The 15,223-nt window shown below is 57.5% G+C and overlaps 1 protein-coding gene across 2 annotated transcripts in view; it reads right to left on the bottom strand.

Moving 5' to 3' along the window:
* Positions 1-15,223, bottom strand: part of MAD1L1 (mitotic arrest deficient 1 like 1) — a 314,409-nt gene that overhangs the window by 292,060 nt on the left and 7,126 nt on the right. For both annotated transcript variants that reach the window (XM_024763473.1, XM_024763472.1), the window contains 6 exons: positions 13,395-13,574; positions 11,024-11,148; positions 9,952-10,033; positions 8,603-8,733; positions 8,336-8,450; positions 6,228-6,289 (listed from right to left, as the gene is read on the bottom strand). In XM_024763473.1, the coding sequence (XP_024619241.1) occupies positions 6,228-6,289; positions 8,336-8,450; positions 8,603-8,733; positions 9,952-10,033; positions 11,024-11,148; positions 13,395-13,574 (695 nt within the window). The remainder of the gene's footprint in view (positions 1-6,227; positions 6,290-8,335; positions 8,451-8,602; positions 8,734-9,951; positions 10,034-11,023; positions 11,149-13,394; positions 13,575-15,223) is intronic.

The raw sequence follows: 15,223 nt of genomic DNA, 5'->3' as shown, positions 1-15,223 counted from the left end.
TTACACAACCCAACACACACCTTTTTGGGGGGGGGGGGGGGGGGGGAACCTGGAAATATCCATCAACAGGGGAATGAAGTAAATCAGAATCCATCCACACCACGGAACACTGTATAGATTCTGAAAATAATTCAGTAGGCCCATCTGGGTTGGTGCAGAAATACTGTCAGAAATTAAGTGGAAGAAAGCAAGGCTGCAGGGTACTAGTATAGAATGAGCACTTCTTAGGGGGTGGGTACATAAAGAGCTAGTATGACAAGGAAAAAATTCTTTTTAATTTTTAAAATTTTGTATCTACATGAGTCAATAGATGTTCACTAAACTTACCGTGGTAATCATTTTAATGATAACGGGTAAGTCCAATCATTACGCTGCAGACCTTAAACTTATACAGTGTTATTGGTTGATTACCCCACAATTAAACTGGAAGAAAAAAAGAGCTTGGGGCTTCTTCCCTGGTGGCACAGTGGTTGAGAGTCCGCCTGCCGATGCAGGGGACACGGGTTCGTGCCCCAGTCCGGAAAGATCCCACATGCCGCGGAGCGGCTGGGCCCATGAGCCATGGCCACTGAGCCTGCGCGTCCAGAGGCTGTGCTCCGCAACGGGAGAGGCCACAACAGTGAGAGGCCCGCGTACCGCACACACACACACAAAAAAAGAGCTTGTATGCACACACATTTCTAGAAAGATGCCCAGGAATTTATCAGGCATTGCCTAGAAAGACGGACTGGGGGTAAGAGCGGTAACACCCTGCTGCCCACCCCTGGGGGCAACCCTCAATCCTGCTCTGAGAATGGCACCCCCGGGCATAACTAGAGCACCGCGTGATGGCGCCAGACAGCAGTGACACAGGGCAAGCCCGGAGGAGGTGAGATGGGGAGGACTGAAGACCACTTTCACTTTTCACCTTCCTCCTCTGCAGAGCTTGGGTTTACCATGAAACCACCTGCCCTTCTGCAGCCCACACCTGGCCTCCCCTGGTGACACTCCCACAGCACGTGCCCCAAGTCCCCAAGATCCAGGAACACTGAAAAAGCCTGGGCTGGTCCCAGCCTTTGATAAGCTCAAGCAATGGGTTCCTTCCCAAAATGAAGGCTTTAAAAAGCATCCCCATCCACTCCTGACTTCAGTCCAGGCCACTCCCTAGGCCTTTTCCTTCCCCTCACAGCTGTCAGGAGCGCCGATTACTCACCATCCTCGGACCAGCTTGACTGAAGCGTGACATACATACACCTGTGTAGCTGCTGCCGTGACAGTCACAGGTGAGGCCCCCCAGGTCCCCAATCATATCCCAATCCAAGACTTAAGGAGCCACTCACCCTCCTGTCACAGGTCAGTTTTGCCTTTTTTAAAATTTCAAGTAGATGGCATCATGCAGTGTGAACTGAATGAGTTGCCTTCTTCTGCTGAGAGATTCACGTTTCTGCACACAGCACCTGTCTCCTCCTGTTTCTTGCTCAGTGGTGTTCCGTTCACGTGATGGACACCTGGCTTGGTTCCTGGTTTGGGCTACCATGAATAAAGCTGCCGTGAACACTCACACACGAGTCTCTCTGAGGCCACACGCCTTCATTTCTCTTGGGTCAGTAACCAGGAGTGGAATTGCCGGGTGGTATCGCCCACATACAGAAAGCTGCCCCGCGGTTGCCCAAGCAGCTGTGCTGCGTCTCACGGTACCACCAGCGCATGAGACCTCCAGCTGCTCCACATCTTCACCACGTCAAGAGCAGTATTTCACTGTGACCTTACTTTGTACTCCTCGTTTTGTTTTTAATTATTTGGCTGCGCCAGGTCTTAGTTGCAGCATGCGGGATCTTTAGCTGCTGCATGCAGGATCCCTGACCAGGGCCTCTTTTTTTTTTTTTTTGCGGTACGCGGGCCTCTCACTGTCGTGGCCTCTCCCGTTGCAGAGCAACAGGCTCCGGACGCGCAGGCTCAGCGGCCATGGCTCACGGGCCCAGCCGCTCCACGGCACGTGGGATCCTCCCGGACGGGGCACGAACCCACGTCCCCTGCATCGGCAGGTGGACTCTCAGCCACTGTGTCACCAGGGAAGCCCCCCTATACTCCTCTTGTGACTAATGACACCGAGCATTTTTCATGTCCTTTTTCATCACTCATATCTTCTCAAAGTTATCTGTTCAAAGTCTTTCACCCATTTTTAAAATTTGGTCATCTTATCAATTTGGAGGAATATTTTCTGTACTGTGGATAAAAGTCCTCAGTCAGACACACATGTTGCAAATATTTTCTCCTAGTCTATGTTTTGCCTTATTTTTTTCTTAACTGTCTTTTGAAAGCAAAAGCTTCTAAGTTTGAAGTCTAACTTACCAATTTTTTTCATCTCTGGTTCATGCTTTTCGTGTCCTAAGAACTCTTTGCCAAGCCCAAGCAAAGCTCCCAGAAGTTTGTTTTTACATTTAAGTCCATGCCCCACTGAACTGATTTTGTGGACGGTATGAGGTCTCTATTTGTACAGATTCCCTGCTGTTTCAGCACCATTTGTTGAAAGACTCTCTCCCATTGAATTATCTTGTCACCTTTGACAGAAATCAATTGACTCTACATTCTTAGATAATTCCTGAACTTTCTGTTCTGCCCTATTGATTTACACGCCTATCCTTACACCATGACCACCCTGTCTTGATTAATACCGTTCAGTGTGCCTGTAACCAGCTGCTGGAAGCCCTCTAACTCATTCTCCTTCCAAACTCTGACAGCTGTCGCAGGTCCCTTCCATTTCTATAGAGATTTTAGAATCAGTTTGTCAATTTCTCCCCAAAAATCCTCCTGGGACTCTGATTGGGATTGTGTTGAATCTATGAATTGTCTTAACAATACTGAGTACTCCAATCCATGAACACGGTATCTCTCTCCAGTTACTTACATTGTTACCAGATTATCCTTAATTTCTCTCAACAACATCTTACTGTTTCCAGTGTATGGGTCCCATACACATATTTTGTTAAACTTATTCCCAGGTATTTCACAGACACATCACAGGGTGTCCCTCTTCAGTACCTTCAAATCATCCCGACACACCACGCTACCGAGGAATGAGGCTCAGCGAGTCACAGCCCTCCGCACCACTGCCCACTCCCTCAGTCCAACCCTCAAGACCCTGGGACAAGAACGTCCGGACACCAGACGCAGCCACCCTGCTCCCCACACCAGCACCTGCAAGTGCACAGGCCCCACCTCACCCATGCAGGGCATTCCCTCGCACCCTCAAAGTCCTGATGTCAACCTGCCCCTGACTCACATGACCCATGTGCTGCAGACGGGATCAGATGACGTCAAGGGTGGACAAGCTCGTCTGGCAGATAAGGACACTCAGCCCAGCAGGCTTCCCTATAGGTCTGCACTGGCTGACCCACCAGCCAAGTCACCCCCCACCGCCCTGTTATCCCTAGGTCCTCACGATTTAAGAAATCCCAAACTAGGAAGAGGGTGACCACTGTGGTGCCATGTGGACCCTTCTCTGTTCCTAACCTCTGCAAGACCACAGAGCCCTCTACAGGTCCCAAGGTAGCAGGGAGCCACGATCACCAAGGGGGGGGCGGTGCCACCTAGTGGCGGAAGCTCTCAGAAAACCACAGAGACACTGGACAGCGGCCAGAGCCTGGGGTCATGACAGGCCCCAAATGAGCAAAATTATGGCAACACTCTGACCGAAACACCCAACAAGGCTTCCCTGGTGGCTCAGTGGTTAAGAACCCGCCTGCCAATGCAGGGGACACAGGTTCAAGCCCTGGTCCGGGAAGATCCCACATGCCGCGGAGCCCGCGAGCCACAACTACTGAGCCCGTGCGCCTAGAGCCCGTGCTCCGCAACAAAATAAGCCACCGCAATGTGAAGCCCGCGCACCGCCACGAAGAGTAGCCCCCGCTCGGCGCAACTAGAGAAAGCCCACACACAGCAACGAAGACCCAACATAGCCTAAACAAATAGATAAAAATAAATTAAAATATATATATATATTAAAAATCACACAACAGACTCATGCCTGCCAGGCCAGGCCAAAACACCCTCCCAGCCCCTCGAACCTCTAATGCTAGGGCAACTGCTGGACTCCAACTTCTGCTGTCCGCTGGAGCTGGCTGATCACACTTTGGGGAAGGGGTCCCTGGACTAGCACGCAAAATCTCACGTCCACACGCACCCACTCGCAAACCTGTGTTTTTGTGGGGAGAAAGTATGACTTTCATCAGATTTTCAGATTCGTGACCCCATGGTGAGAAACTAACGTTCCAGAAGACTCTTCCATTTACAGATGTGGAAACGGGTGTAAAAGAGACCCCACAACACACAGGGGCTAAGCTGGGGTCAGACACATGTGCAGCCACAGCTTAACAGGGTCTGAGATGGCCCCAGTCACTACCGCTGCACTGAACACTGCGAGAGTGACAAAGAGTGTCCCTCAGCTCCTGGCGGAGCCCACCTCCGCCCACCAGGCAGGGACCCCCAGACAACGTCACCTTGGAACAGTGCGCGTCTCTCCTTCCCACGCCCACCCCTTTGCAGGGACCCCACACTGCAGCAACGGGCCCCCAGCCTCTCCCTGTGTCCGAGAACCCTATGCCCATTTCCCACCCCCATACTCAATTTCAAGAGACGTGGGCTCCACCAAATTACCCTCCCTGCTCAGAAAGCGCTAATGACTGCCCAAAACCTGGCAAAAGAGAGCCAAACCCCTCATGCTATTTGTGGTCACACCAAGACTCAAGTCCAGCGCTGGAGAGGCGGACTCCACGGGCCTGGGCTCAGCCCAGGCGTCTGCACGTGCACCAAACCCCCCAGGTGATCCAGCTGATGGGCCACATTTACACCGCAAGCCTGTGGCCCTCCAACCGGCACTCGACACACGTACCCGCGTAAGCAGGGCAGGAGTTGCCGGAGGTGAGGGCCCGCCCCAAACGCGCTAGTAGGGACAGGAAAGGGCGGAAGAGCTAAGGTTTCCGAGGGGCCCCCAGAAGCGGCCCAGGCACAACCGCCACAAAGCACATGAAAAGAAGGCTTCTCTTTACAGGGGCTCCCACCAGGAACCCCAGGAGACGAGGACAGCCAGCCACACCTCACTGCTCTGCAGCGTGCACAGCACCCGGCACACAGGCGCGTCTAACCTCCACCAACACAGCGAGGCAAGCCCTACGGCCCTGCCCAAGGGCAAGGGACTGGCCCGGAGCAGCGCGCCGACTCGAAGAGGGGCGCCCTGTCGGGCGGGAGAGCGGGACAGCCGCTGGGAGGTGGGCAGCGGTGGTCAGGTTTGGAAGCAGGTGGAGTTCGGGAGGGAACAGCCTACTCTGTCCTCTGAGACTTAGCGATAGCGAGGCAGAAGGAAAACGAAGGGGCGTCTTCAAGTGACAAACAGCTGGAGTCCATGGTGTGATGGAGCTGGTGCAGGTCCCAGAGGAGCAGTCAGAGGCTGTGATTACAGGACAGCCCTTTGAGGAGGGCTCTCTATCTAGGCCCAGCTTCCAAGAGCAGCAGGACAGACCCCCGAGAAGACACAGGCTTCAAGTCGCACAAACAGACAAACAGGAGGCTCTCTACACGCCACAGGCCCCAGGCGCCAGGACTAATCCTGAAGGACCAATCTCCCACCCCCACCCCCAGATGGGAACAGTGGGCAGTCGGTCTGCAGAGGGACCGGGCAGGGAAGGGACCTGGGGGCTAAGGGCCAGCGGTGGAGCGACACTGGAGAAAGGGGCAGCGGCCCCAGAAGGACAGGCAGCAGGACAGATGGAATCGGGAGCAGGGAGCGGTGGGAAGATGCCCGTCTGAGAACCAGGCCCGCTCGGCCATCCGGCAGCCCCACCTGCCATTCACCTGCTGGCATTAGCTCAACAGACAAGCTGAGGCTGCTGCAAGGGCCTGATGGGAAACAATCCTCCATCACCCTGTTTTCCTTTTTTGCCCCTGAAGACTCAGTTTATCTCTACTCGTTACAACCACCTAAAAGAAATGAATTCCCTCAAAAGCAACTACTTCCTCAGTATAAACAAAAAAGAGCCCTTCAAGAAAACCCAACAATGCAGGGCCCACACCTGCCAGCGCTCTGTCGAGAATGTCCCATCCTCGGCGGGGAGAGTCCCTACTTCCATCTCCTTAAACCTAAGCAGCCGCAGGCAGGGCCTCTGCTGGAGGGAACCAGGCTGGCAGGGCCCATTCTGCCAAAGGTGCCATCCGTGCGGAGAAAAAGTGGGGACCCGGCGCCATCCGCCTACCTGATGCTCAAGCCCGTGGTCTGGTCCAGCCTCTCCCAGCTCTGCAGTTTCGTCAGCAGCCTCTGAAAAGACATGGAAGTGGAGCCCTTAGAGCGCTGTGCCCGTCATCTCTGTGCAAGCGCCGGGCCCTCCCACCTCCTCCACACACACACCTCGACCCCCAGCACGGCAGTACCACACAAAACCGACATCACCTCCCTGATCCTCCGGAACGGCCCGCCCTGATCGCTGAGCTAAAACGCAGAAAGGCGCCCATCCGCTCCAAAGCAGACAGGTGGCTTCCCAGCCGCTGAAGCTACGCTGCGTGCTTAACACCTCATTCATTCCTGGCTCTGTAACTTCAAGATTCCCAGCAGGCCAGACGGACTGCGGGCTGGGGAAAGGGGTCGGGGGCAGACAGGCTCCTGGACGGTCCTGCGATAACCACGAGGGGGGCAGACGCTGCCCACAGCCTTGTCGCCCATCCTCCGGGTGCTCCGCGGGATGCCAAGCCCCAGGGCAGACAGACTTGGGCCGAGAGCCAAACCCCACCCAACACACATGCACGCACGCGTCGGTCTGGGCCCCCGTGGCCGCTGGGAAGAACAGGGGGCAGCAGCGGTGCCCCCACCCGGCCCGCATGCCGGGCCTCCCGCCCTTGTATTCTCACAGCCGCTCCACTGACCCACATCCCACATCGGAGTCTTGCTACCTTCCTAGACCGCGTGCCTTTGTCTGGCCTCCCACTCCTTCCTGGGGCCAAGCCCAGCGCCGTTCAGTGCGCTCATTCAGCCACTCAAGTACTTCCTGACCCCTATCGTGTGCCGGGCACAAGACTGGTTAATAAATCTATTACTACAGTTGACGCTGAGTCAGCGTTACCGCTGTTTAAGCACGTTACACTACCTCATTTAATCCTCACAACCCTGCAGGGAGACACTCGTTCCTCATTACACAGGTGGACAGAGAGGTTAAGTAATTTGCCAGGGTCACACAGCCAGCGGGCACGCAACAGCAGGGCTGGAAACCAGGCAGTGTGATTCTACATGCAGAATCTTAACCAATTTCAAAACAAACTATATCCAGAGAAAAACTGCTGGACTCCGGAACTGTCTTTTCAGGCTAAGTGCCCACATAAGCCGACGCCTGAGAGGGATTTGTGCTCCAGACCCACGATGCCTCAGCTGGCAGTGAACCCATCGGGGGGCGCAGCTGACGAACACTCTGACCAGACTGCAAGCTATGGGAAGTGGTGACATGGTTTACGCCGGGCAAACCAGAAAGGAAGGTGACTGAAGGTGACCACGGGGAAGCAGTGTGGAAGGACAGAAGGACCCCGGGCCTGGAGCCGGGAGGCCTTCATGCTGGTCTGCTCAGCAAGCGAACAAGGATGCTTTCGGCAACAACGTCCATGGCCATCTCTACAACAACCCACAAAATGTCCCAATGAGTCCCAGCAGCAGCCACAGGGAAAGGAAACTCAGCACAGGTGTCTGTTCACATCCATGGGTGGGAACAACGTCTGTTCCAGGTACCACAAGCCATCTCCTCTCTCTGACTCAGCATCAGTGCTACTGAAACAAACTACTACGAACTGAGTGGCTGAGAACAATACACATTTAATGTCTTACAGCTCCGTAGGTCAGAAGCCCAGCAAGGGCCTCACCGTGCCAGATCAAGGGGTCGCAGGGCCACACTCCTCCTGCATGCCCTGGGGCAGAACCTGTTTCCTCGTCCGTTCCAGCCTCTAGAGGTGCCCACGTTCCCTGGCTCACAGCGCCTTCCTCCATTCATTGCCACCAAGAGCAGAAGGCAAGTCCTCCTCACCTCACGTGGCTCTGACCTCCAACCCCCTCCGGCCCCTGTCAGGACCTGTGAGCACACCGGCCCAGCTGGGGGCCAGCAGGAGCCCCAAGGGAGCCTCCCTACCACAGCTAGGGGTCAGCATCCTTCGATCCCCTTTGCCCACAGTTCTGGGGAGCAGGATGGGGCTGTCTTTAGGGGTCACTATCCTGCCCACCATACTAGCCCAGCGGCTGCCACATTTTAGCCGAACAGCTGGAACGTAGGACTAAAACACCCAGGGTCTCCCCTAGCCAGCCACAGGACACCCACGGGGACCAGCTCACCTCCTTCTCCAGCTCCAGGTCGACCAGGGTTTCCTGCATCTTCTCCTGCCGCCCCAGCCTCCGCTGCAGCCCCTCCAGCTCCTCCCGGAGCAGCCCATTGGTGTCCCGCATCTCCCTGGCAGGGCCAGAAGCACAGTCACTCAAACAGCCGCACCGCCGGGGACAGTGCAGGAGCCCCTGGAGCAGGGGCTGCACCCAAGGAGGCTGCAAACATTTTGCACACGCGCGCACACACCGCCACCAACCCCCTCCCCCCGGGCCCCTCACCGCAGGCAGGCGTTCTCCTCCCGCAGCTGCCGCAGCTCCCTCTCCACCGTGGGCAGCCGCGCCAGCTCAGACCTCATATTCTTCACGATTGCAGCGTCCTGCTCCTGCAGGGTCAGCTTCTGCTCCAAATCCTGATCGAGGCCGGAGACAGAGGGGAGACAGTCACGGGCGCCTAACTGTCCCAGATCCATGGCAACTTCCACGGCCCTGGCCCCCGCCTCTGGGCAGCCTGAGCCGGCTGTGCCTCTGCACGGTGTCCTCAGGGGACACTCCCAGGGTAGCCCCACGCGCCACGTGCCGTGCCGCCTGCAGGGCAGGAGCCCGTCACACGTCCGGCACAAGGACGCACGGCGAATGCTCCGTGAATCGACACCCACCCTCAAACGCTGGCTCTGCTTGCCACTCCCGTGGCACAGGGTCCTGACTGAGTCCTTGTACGGTGAGGACAGCCTGTCCATTACGACATGCAGTCCCCGGGAACACATGGAGACACCGGGGAGACTCAGTGACGAGTCACAAAACAACAAACACTAAGGGGCCCAGCTCTGGGCCAGGTACCGGGTCAAGCAGCGGGGACACCATGACACAGAGGACAGATGAGGTCTCTGCAGGGAAGAGCGTACAAAAGACAGACATCAGGCCGTGCAGGCAAGTCAATACTGAGAAGCGGGCCAAGGACTCAGATGGGCGGACGGGGCAGGGGAGACGTAACAGGTCGTGTGAAGCAGTGACGGCCGGGGAGGAGAGATGGACGAGCCGCACAGGACAGCACGTGAAGACCAGAGGCGAAAGCGAGCCGGGAGGTCTGGAAGCTGACAAGATGGAGCTGGGGGTACACGGAGCCAGAGCACGGGAGCGGGGCCCGGTGCGCGGACGTGGCTCGAAGGGCAGCAGGCAGCCATCACGGCTCCCACAGAGAGGCAGCACGGCCTGAACCAGAGTCACGCCGGCCTGGCTCTGAGACCCAGCTGAGTCACGCACTAGCTGTGCGACATCGGGCAGGCTGTCGTTCACCCTCTTCAGTCCTGGCTTATCACCTGCACAGCATCCCGCGGCACTTGAAGTTATCACACGTTTACTTTTTACTCTGTGTGTTTGATTCTGATCTTCATCCAAAAGCATACGAGCTTCCTGGGCGCAGAAATACGCACCCCAGCATCCAGCACAGTGCCCGGCACACAAGGAGACAACCGACATGTAAACAGCTACAGTGGACACAGGCAGCTAACTGCCACTAGATGCCACTGAGTACGCCCCCAGCTCTGCAACAGCCACGGGTCATGGGGGGCCGGGCCCAGCGCTGTGACATCTCCCAGGCACAGGCCAGGGACTGGAACGGAGCAACTCACCTTAATCCTCTGCTCTTGGTCCCCCCGTGCTTCTTGGCTGGCCTGGAGCTCCTGAACCTTCTGGTTAGCTTCCTGCCATTTCCTATTAAGAAACAAGTACACCATGTGCAGGAACAGGCATGTGGTAAAGCCAGCACTTGCCCGCACTCTAAAAGCTCTCCAGCACAGACACTCACTCATACACGCATGCAACCACACTCCTGCACGCTCCCTGCAAGGACGCCTCAGGGTCCAGGGCCCAGCCCCTGCTGCTGGCTCTGTGGCCTGAGTCGCAGGGCAGGTGGGTAAGTCCAGACCACCTGCGAGTCCTCTCCCCTCCCCACACCTCTCACAATAGGAGCTTCTGCTGGCCCTGGAACAGCCAAAGCCAAGGACCCGCTCAGGACCGACCGACCCCCCCCCCCCCAACTCTGCCCCATTCCACCGAGTGGTCAGAACTCCCCTAAGACAACACCTGCTAAGGTAGAGGCCACGAGCTTTGGGAGAGCGCTGTCTTCTACCTGCATCTCCTGGCGAGCTCCTCCATCCTTCCGTGCCTTTGCTCAGAGGACTCCCTCCCCAGGAACGTCCTTTCCCACCCACGTCCCCCCTGCCCCAGGGCATGTCCTACGCAGCCTTCAAAATCTCACTCAAACCCAACATCTTCTCTGAAAGCTCCCTCCAGGAAGGCATCCCACCCCCAGAGGAGGAAAGAAATGACTGTTCCCGCTTCTTATTCTTGGAACATTTGAAACACTGCTCTGTTCTGGCACTAAAAGGTCCTGGCTTCAAAGGCCTCAGTGTTTCCCAACAGCCTGTGGACGGGAGGCCAGCACACGAAGGGCACTCGTGGAACCTCAGAGCTTCAGCGCACACGACGTTCGTGAACGCTGGGCGCTCACGCCACAGAGGGCATACGCGGGAGAGCAAGCCTGGGTCTTACACATGGTTAACGAGTGGACGCCCAGCTCGGCACGCAGCCCAGCAGGCTTCGGGCCAACTGTACCCAGGTGGACAGCTGGCCAGGCTTACCTGGCAAAGGGGCGGGGACCCCTGCCCTGAAGGGGGCGGACCTGCCTGCCTCCACGCTCACCTGTGCTGCAGCTCCAGCTGCTCCTTCAGCTCCTGCCTCTCAGACTCCAGGCGTTTCACCTGCATCTCCTGGTTCATGACGCTCCACTGCAGGTCCGAGAGCCTCCCCTTCAGCACACTGACGGTCTGAAAGCGAGACACACCAGAGCCGGTCCCCTCCCGTCCCGCTCCGGAGGGCGAGGACAGAGCCATCTCCTCCTCTGGAACACGTGACCGCCCCTCAACCCCACCCGAGCCCCGCCTCGGTGACCCGCGGCCTCGGGAGTGAGAACGCTGCCGGCCAAGGCGGGCCCGGGCCTCACGCCTGGCGGCCTCCACACCCACACCCCACGTCACCCCTTCCCACCCGGCGTGTGCACAGCCCCCCAGTCCGTGGCGGCCCACACCCACTCTGTCCTCAGCCCAGAATCCCTTCTCTAACCACCCCACCCCACCACCGCGCCCCCCGCCCAGCTGTGCAGGAGACGTTACACGGGGACAAGGCGGGCACCCGCCAAGAAGTCAGAAGTGGGCGCTGAGGCTGTCCTCAGCATGACACCACGAGAGCCACACACAACGAACGGGAGCTGCACTAGCGCCGCGGAGGCTGAAGCGCTCCCAGGCCAGAAGGGGTCATGGGGGAAGGCACAGGGAGGCCTGGGGAGGTGGCCCAGCGCGCAGCCTCCAGGACAGCGAGTCCGCTAGACGGACACTGGGGCGGAACTGCAGTCCTCAGCTCGGACCACACCCTCCTCAGACAACCTTCTGGTGAGGGGACCCCACTTGTGGCTTTCCTGGGGCAAGAGAGCATGCCTCCAACAGGAAAAGCGAGCCCACTCAAGGGCGTCACTCTAAGTTAACAAGTGGAAACATCGCCCCATCAGCCTCTGAGAGTCAGACATCAACCTACAAGCTGAGGGCAAGAGGACGGCCTGGCAAACTCACCACAGTGAGCAACCCTCGCACGGGGCACCGTCTGCAAACACGGAGGCCACAGCAGGCCCCCCAGGGAGGCTGATGGGGGGTGGGTCTGTGTCCTACCCTCTCATCGACCTGCATGGTTTCCTTTATTTTAACAGTGACTCTCAATCTGGGACCCAAAGAAGAATGAAGATACTTAAGATTTATTTAACGATGAACATATCCTTTGAGGATTCTTCCTGAACTAAATAAAGGTACAGGCGCCGTTCTCCACGGGGTGAAAAGGGAGATGAGCAACGTCGGGGTCTCCGTCCCAAACCGCCACAACCCTTGGCACGCCAGACCCCACGGGCGTCTGCTCTGCAGCTTCTGTGCCAAGGGTGCCCCCAAATTGCTCCTCACTGAGCCACGTGCAGGACATGCCCACCCGTCCTCCGGAGAAGCCTGCGGGGAGCACAAGCGGGCACACACCCAAGGCGGGAGGAAGACTTGTCTGAAGGCCACTCCTGCCGACATCCACATCAGAAGACGGATGTAGAAACAACCTTAACACGCTCTCCAGCGTTGCCAAGGCAGAAATAACCTGGCGCCTGCTTCGAGGATCCATCAAGGGGAGAAGACCACGCAGAGCCAGAACACCAGTGATCCCGCGGCCCCCGACCCCTCCCCCAGCAGCGTTTCATCTGCTTCCTCGCAGCACCTGTGATCCTGAGCAACACAGCAGACACAGGGAAGGTCAGAGGAGTCCGATTTCCACAAGCATCAACGTCTGGGCTCTGTCTCTAAAGTTTACACAACCTTCGGTTGGTAGAGACAGTAAGGACTACGGTTGATCTATGCTCTGGTTCCAGACATATTCTCAGATGCTAACAAACCTTATTAATAATCAAAGAAATGCAAATCCAGAGGCACATCTCCGGGGGCGGGCAGAATCACAAGTATTTCCAGAAAACACCATTATCCGTGACAGGTAGAGGTTCCAGTGAAAGTAGAATCCTCAACAATAGCTACTAGTAGAACACAGCAACTGGTAGCAAAAGCCATAGACAGAACTGTACCTGGTGATCTTATAACCCCATTCCTAGGGATCTGTCCAAACGAAATCATTCAACAGAAACAAAAAGGCTACACGCATGAAGCTATCTACCACATATGTATCTGTGTCAGGGTGTGTGGGTGTATAAAAAAAAACACTTGAAAGTGACCAAAAACAGATTAGTCAACCACTAAAAATCATAATCACAAAGACTAAAAAAGTATTCAACTTACTAACTGAAAACCACAGAATGGAAAATTAATATTTTTGCTACGATCACAACAACGCAAAAAACGTAGGCACACACGTGGGAAGCAGAAGTACACAGTGGCACTACCACGGAGCTACCGTGCCCGAGGTGGGAGCTCGTCTCCTCTCCGCCCAGACTGCTCGCGGGGAGAGGGCAGCACCCCAGCCCGGGGCCCCAGCCCCTCACCTCGCCGGCTTCGGCCAGGCCGTCCTCCTGGTCCCGCAGCCTCTTGCTGGCCGCATCCAGGCTCTGCTGGCACACCCTGTAGCGCTGCAGCTGCTCCTTCATCTTCCCCTCCGCCTCGGCTTCCCGCTCCTGAAGCTGCCGAATGCGCGTCAGGAGCTCCTGGTTGCGGTCCACCTCGCGCTGCCAAGGAGAACGGCCTGGTGAGACGGCGTGTGAGCAGGCCAAGCCCAGCCCACTCTGCCCGCCGGACAGGACCGAGACCCAGAGCAGAGCCACTGATAAGGCAAGAGCCAAGCCCACAGGAACCCCGAGGCCGCAGCGGGACGCCCTCCAAGGTGAGCGCCGGCCACAGCGGCGCGACGCCACATCTCACGGCGCCCCCCCGGGAGGGCGCTCGGCACACGTCACCACCACCGACCACTGCTCATGGTGGCCATCTGCAAGGAGGAGCACGGCGATCTCACTCAGACTCGACCTTGGGAAGATGCCTCTGAGCTTGGCAGCTCCGGCGGCTCCCGTTCCAGTGAGTCGGCACGCCCCCAGAGAGTGGACGAGCGGGCAGGGACAGGGGGCGTGTCCAGAAGCCTGCGGGCAGGAGCACGTGACCCTGGGCCCTCATCTCCCCCAGAGCTTCAGAGCCACCCTGCACTGGCCCCCCTCGAGGGGCCGCGTGGCTTGCGCTAGTAAGGAACGCACAGAACTCAGACTCCTCACTCTGACGATCCCTCGGGGTCCGAAGGGGCAAGTGTCGGCCACTGAGGTTATCCTCAGCCCAAGAAGCAAAGGGACCACAAGTGGCAGCCAGAGTCCCAGGGGCAAAGGCACCAAGTCCTAGTTACATGGAGCCTGACACTCTGCTGACCTCTGACCTCTCATCAGGAAGCTGAGCCGCAGAAGCTCCCGCCAAGGGCTGCCTGCCGGGCACTCGCAGGGCCGGCCGTACTCAGAGGCAGTGCTGAGACCAGGGCTCTCCGAGCCCAGCGGCAAGGAGGAGCTTAAGAAAAGCACGGCCAGGGCCACGGCCTCTTGCTGATCCAGGGTTCAAAGGAGTCACCAACCGCGAGTACAGCCTCCAAACCACCAGGAGGCCTTAAAGCCTGGGGACCTGCCAAGGTGCAGGAGTGAGGTGCTGTGGCTGTGCAGGGACCCGGCCAGCACGTCACGGGGCAAGACGTGGCGTCTCTCCTCAGGCTGCCAGTCCCAAGTGCACATGCGGCAGTCCAGGCAGGTCCCCAGACCTTGGACACTGAAGTCTCACCATCTCATAGGTATTTCCAGGTGGGAGGGCTGAGATTCCCACCCACCTGCCCTCTCCACCCACTACCAAACTGGCAGTCCCTGAAAAACCTTCGCAGATACCCAAGACTCAAAGGGACAAACTGAAAACCACTGGCTCAGACGGTTCGAGGGCCGTCTTCAGCCAAGTCCACGGGCAGCGGGGAAAGGCCTCTCCGAGAGGAAGGCGCAAGTTCAGCGAGGGGGTCCCAGGATTAAGCTCAGTCAGCCCTGTACCCTTGAATTTCCCCAAGAAAGACTGTCAGTGACTCACTTCAATACTTGCAAGATTCCCATGGCCTCTCCCTCTTCCTCTTCCCACCGGCTCCCGCAGGACATCTTTCCTAGGACAACCCAGAACATCGGCAGAAGCCCCACACTGAGCAGTGCCAGGGCCAAGGCCGAGGCAGCAGTCCCCCACCTGCAGCGCACTGGGCTACGGAGCCCACACAACACACCATGGCCACGGGCCTGCACATCGGGCTCAAGGACATCCAGTTAGCATCACACCCTCGAAGCCATCAGCTATTTCTACAGGGACCAGGAAAGAGTGG

This window comes from Neophocaena asiaeorientalis, unplaced genomic scaffold, assembly GCF_003031525.2.
Source record: "Neophocaena asiaeorientalis asiaeorientalis breed wild unplaced genomic scaffold, Neophocaena_asiaeorientalis_V1.1 scaffold223, whole genome shotgun sequence".
NCBI lineage: Eukaryota > Metazoa > Chordata > Mammalia > Artiodactyla > Phocoenidae > Neophocaena > Neophocaena asiaeorientalis.
The sequence above is the reverse complement of the archived record's forward strand: the minus strand, read 5'-3'. Positions and strand labels throughout refer to the sequence as shown.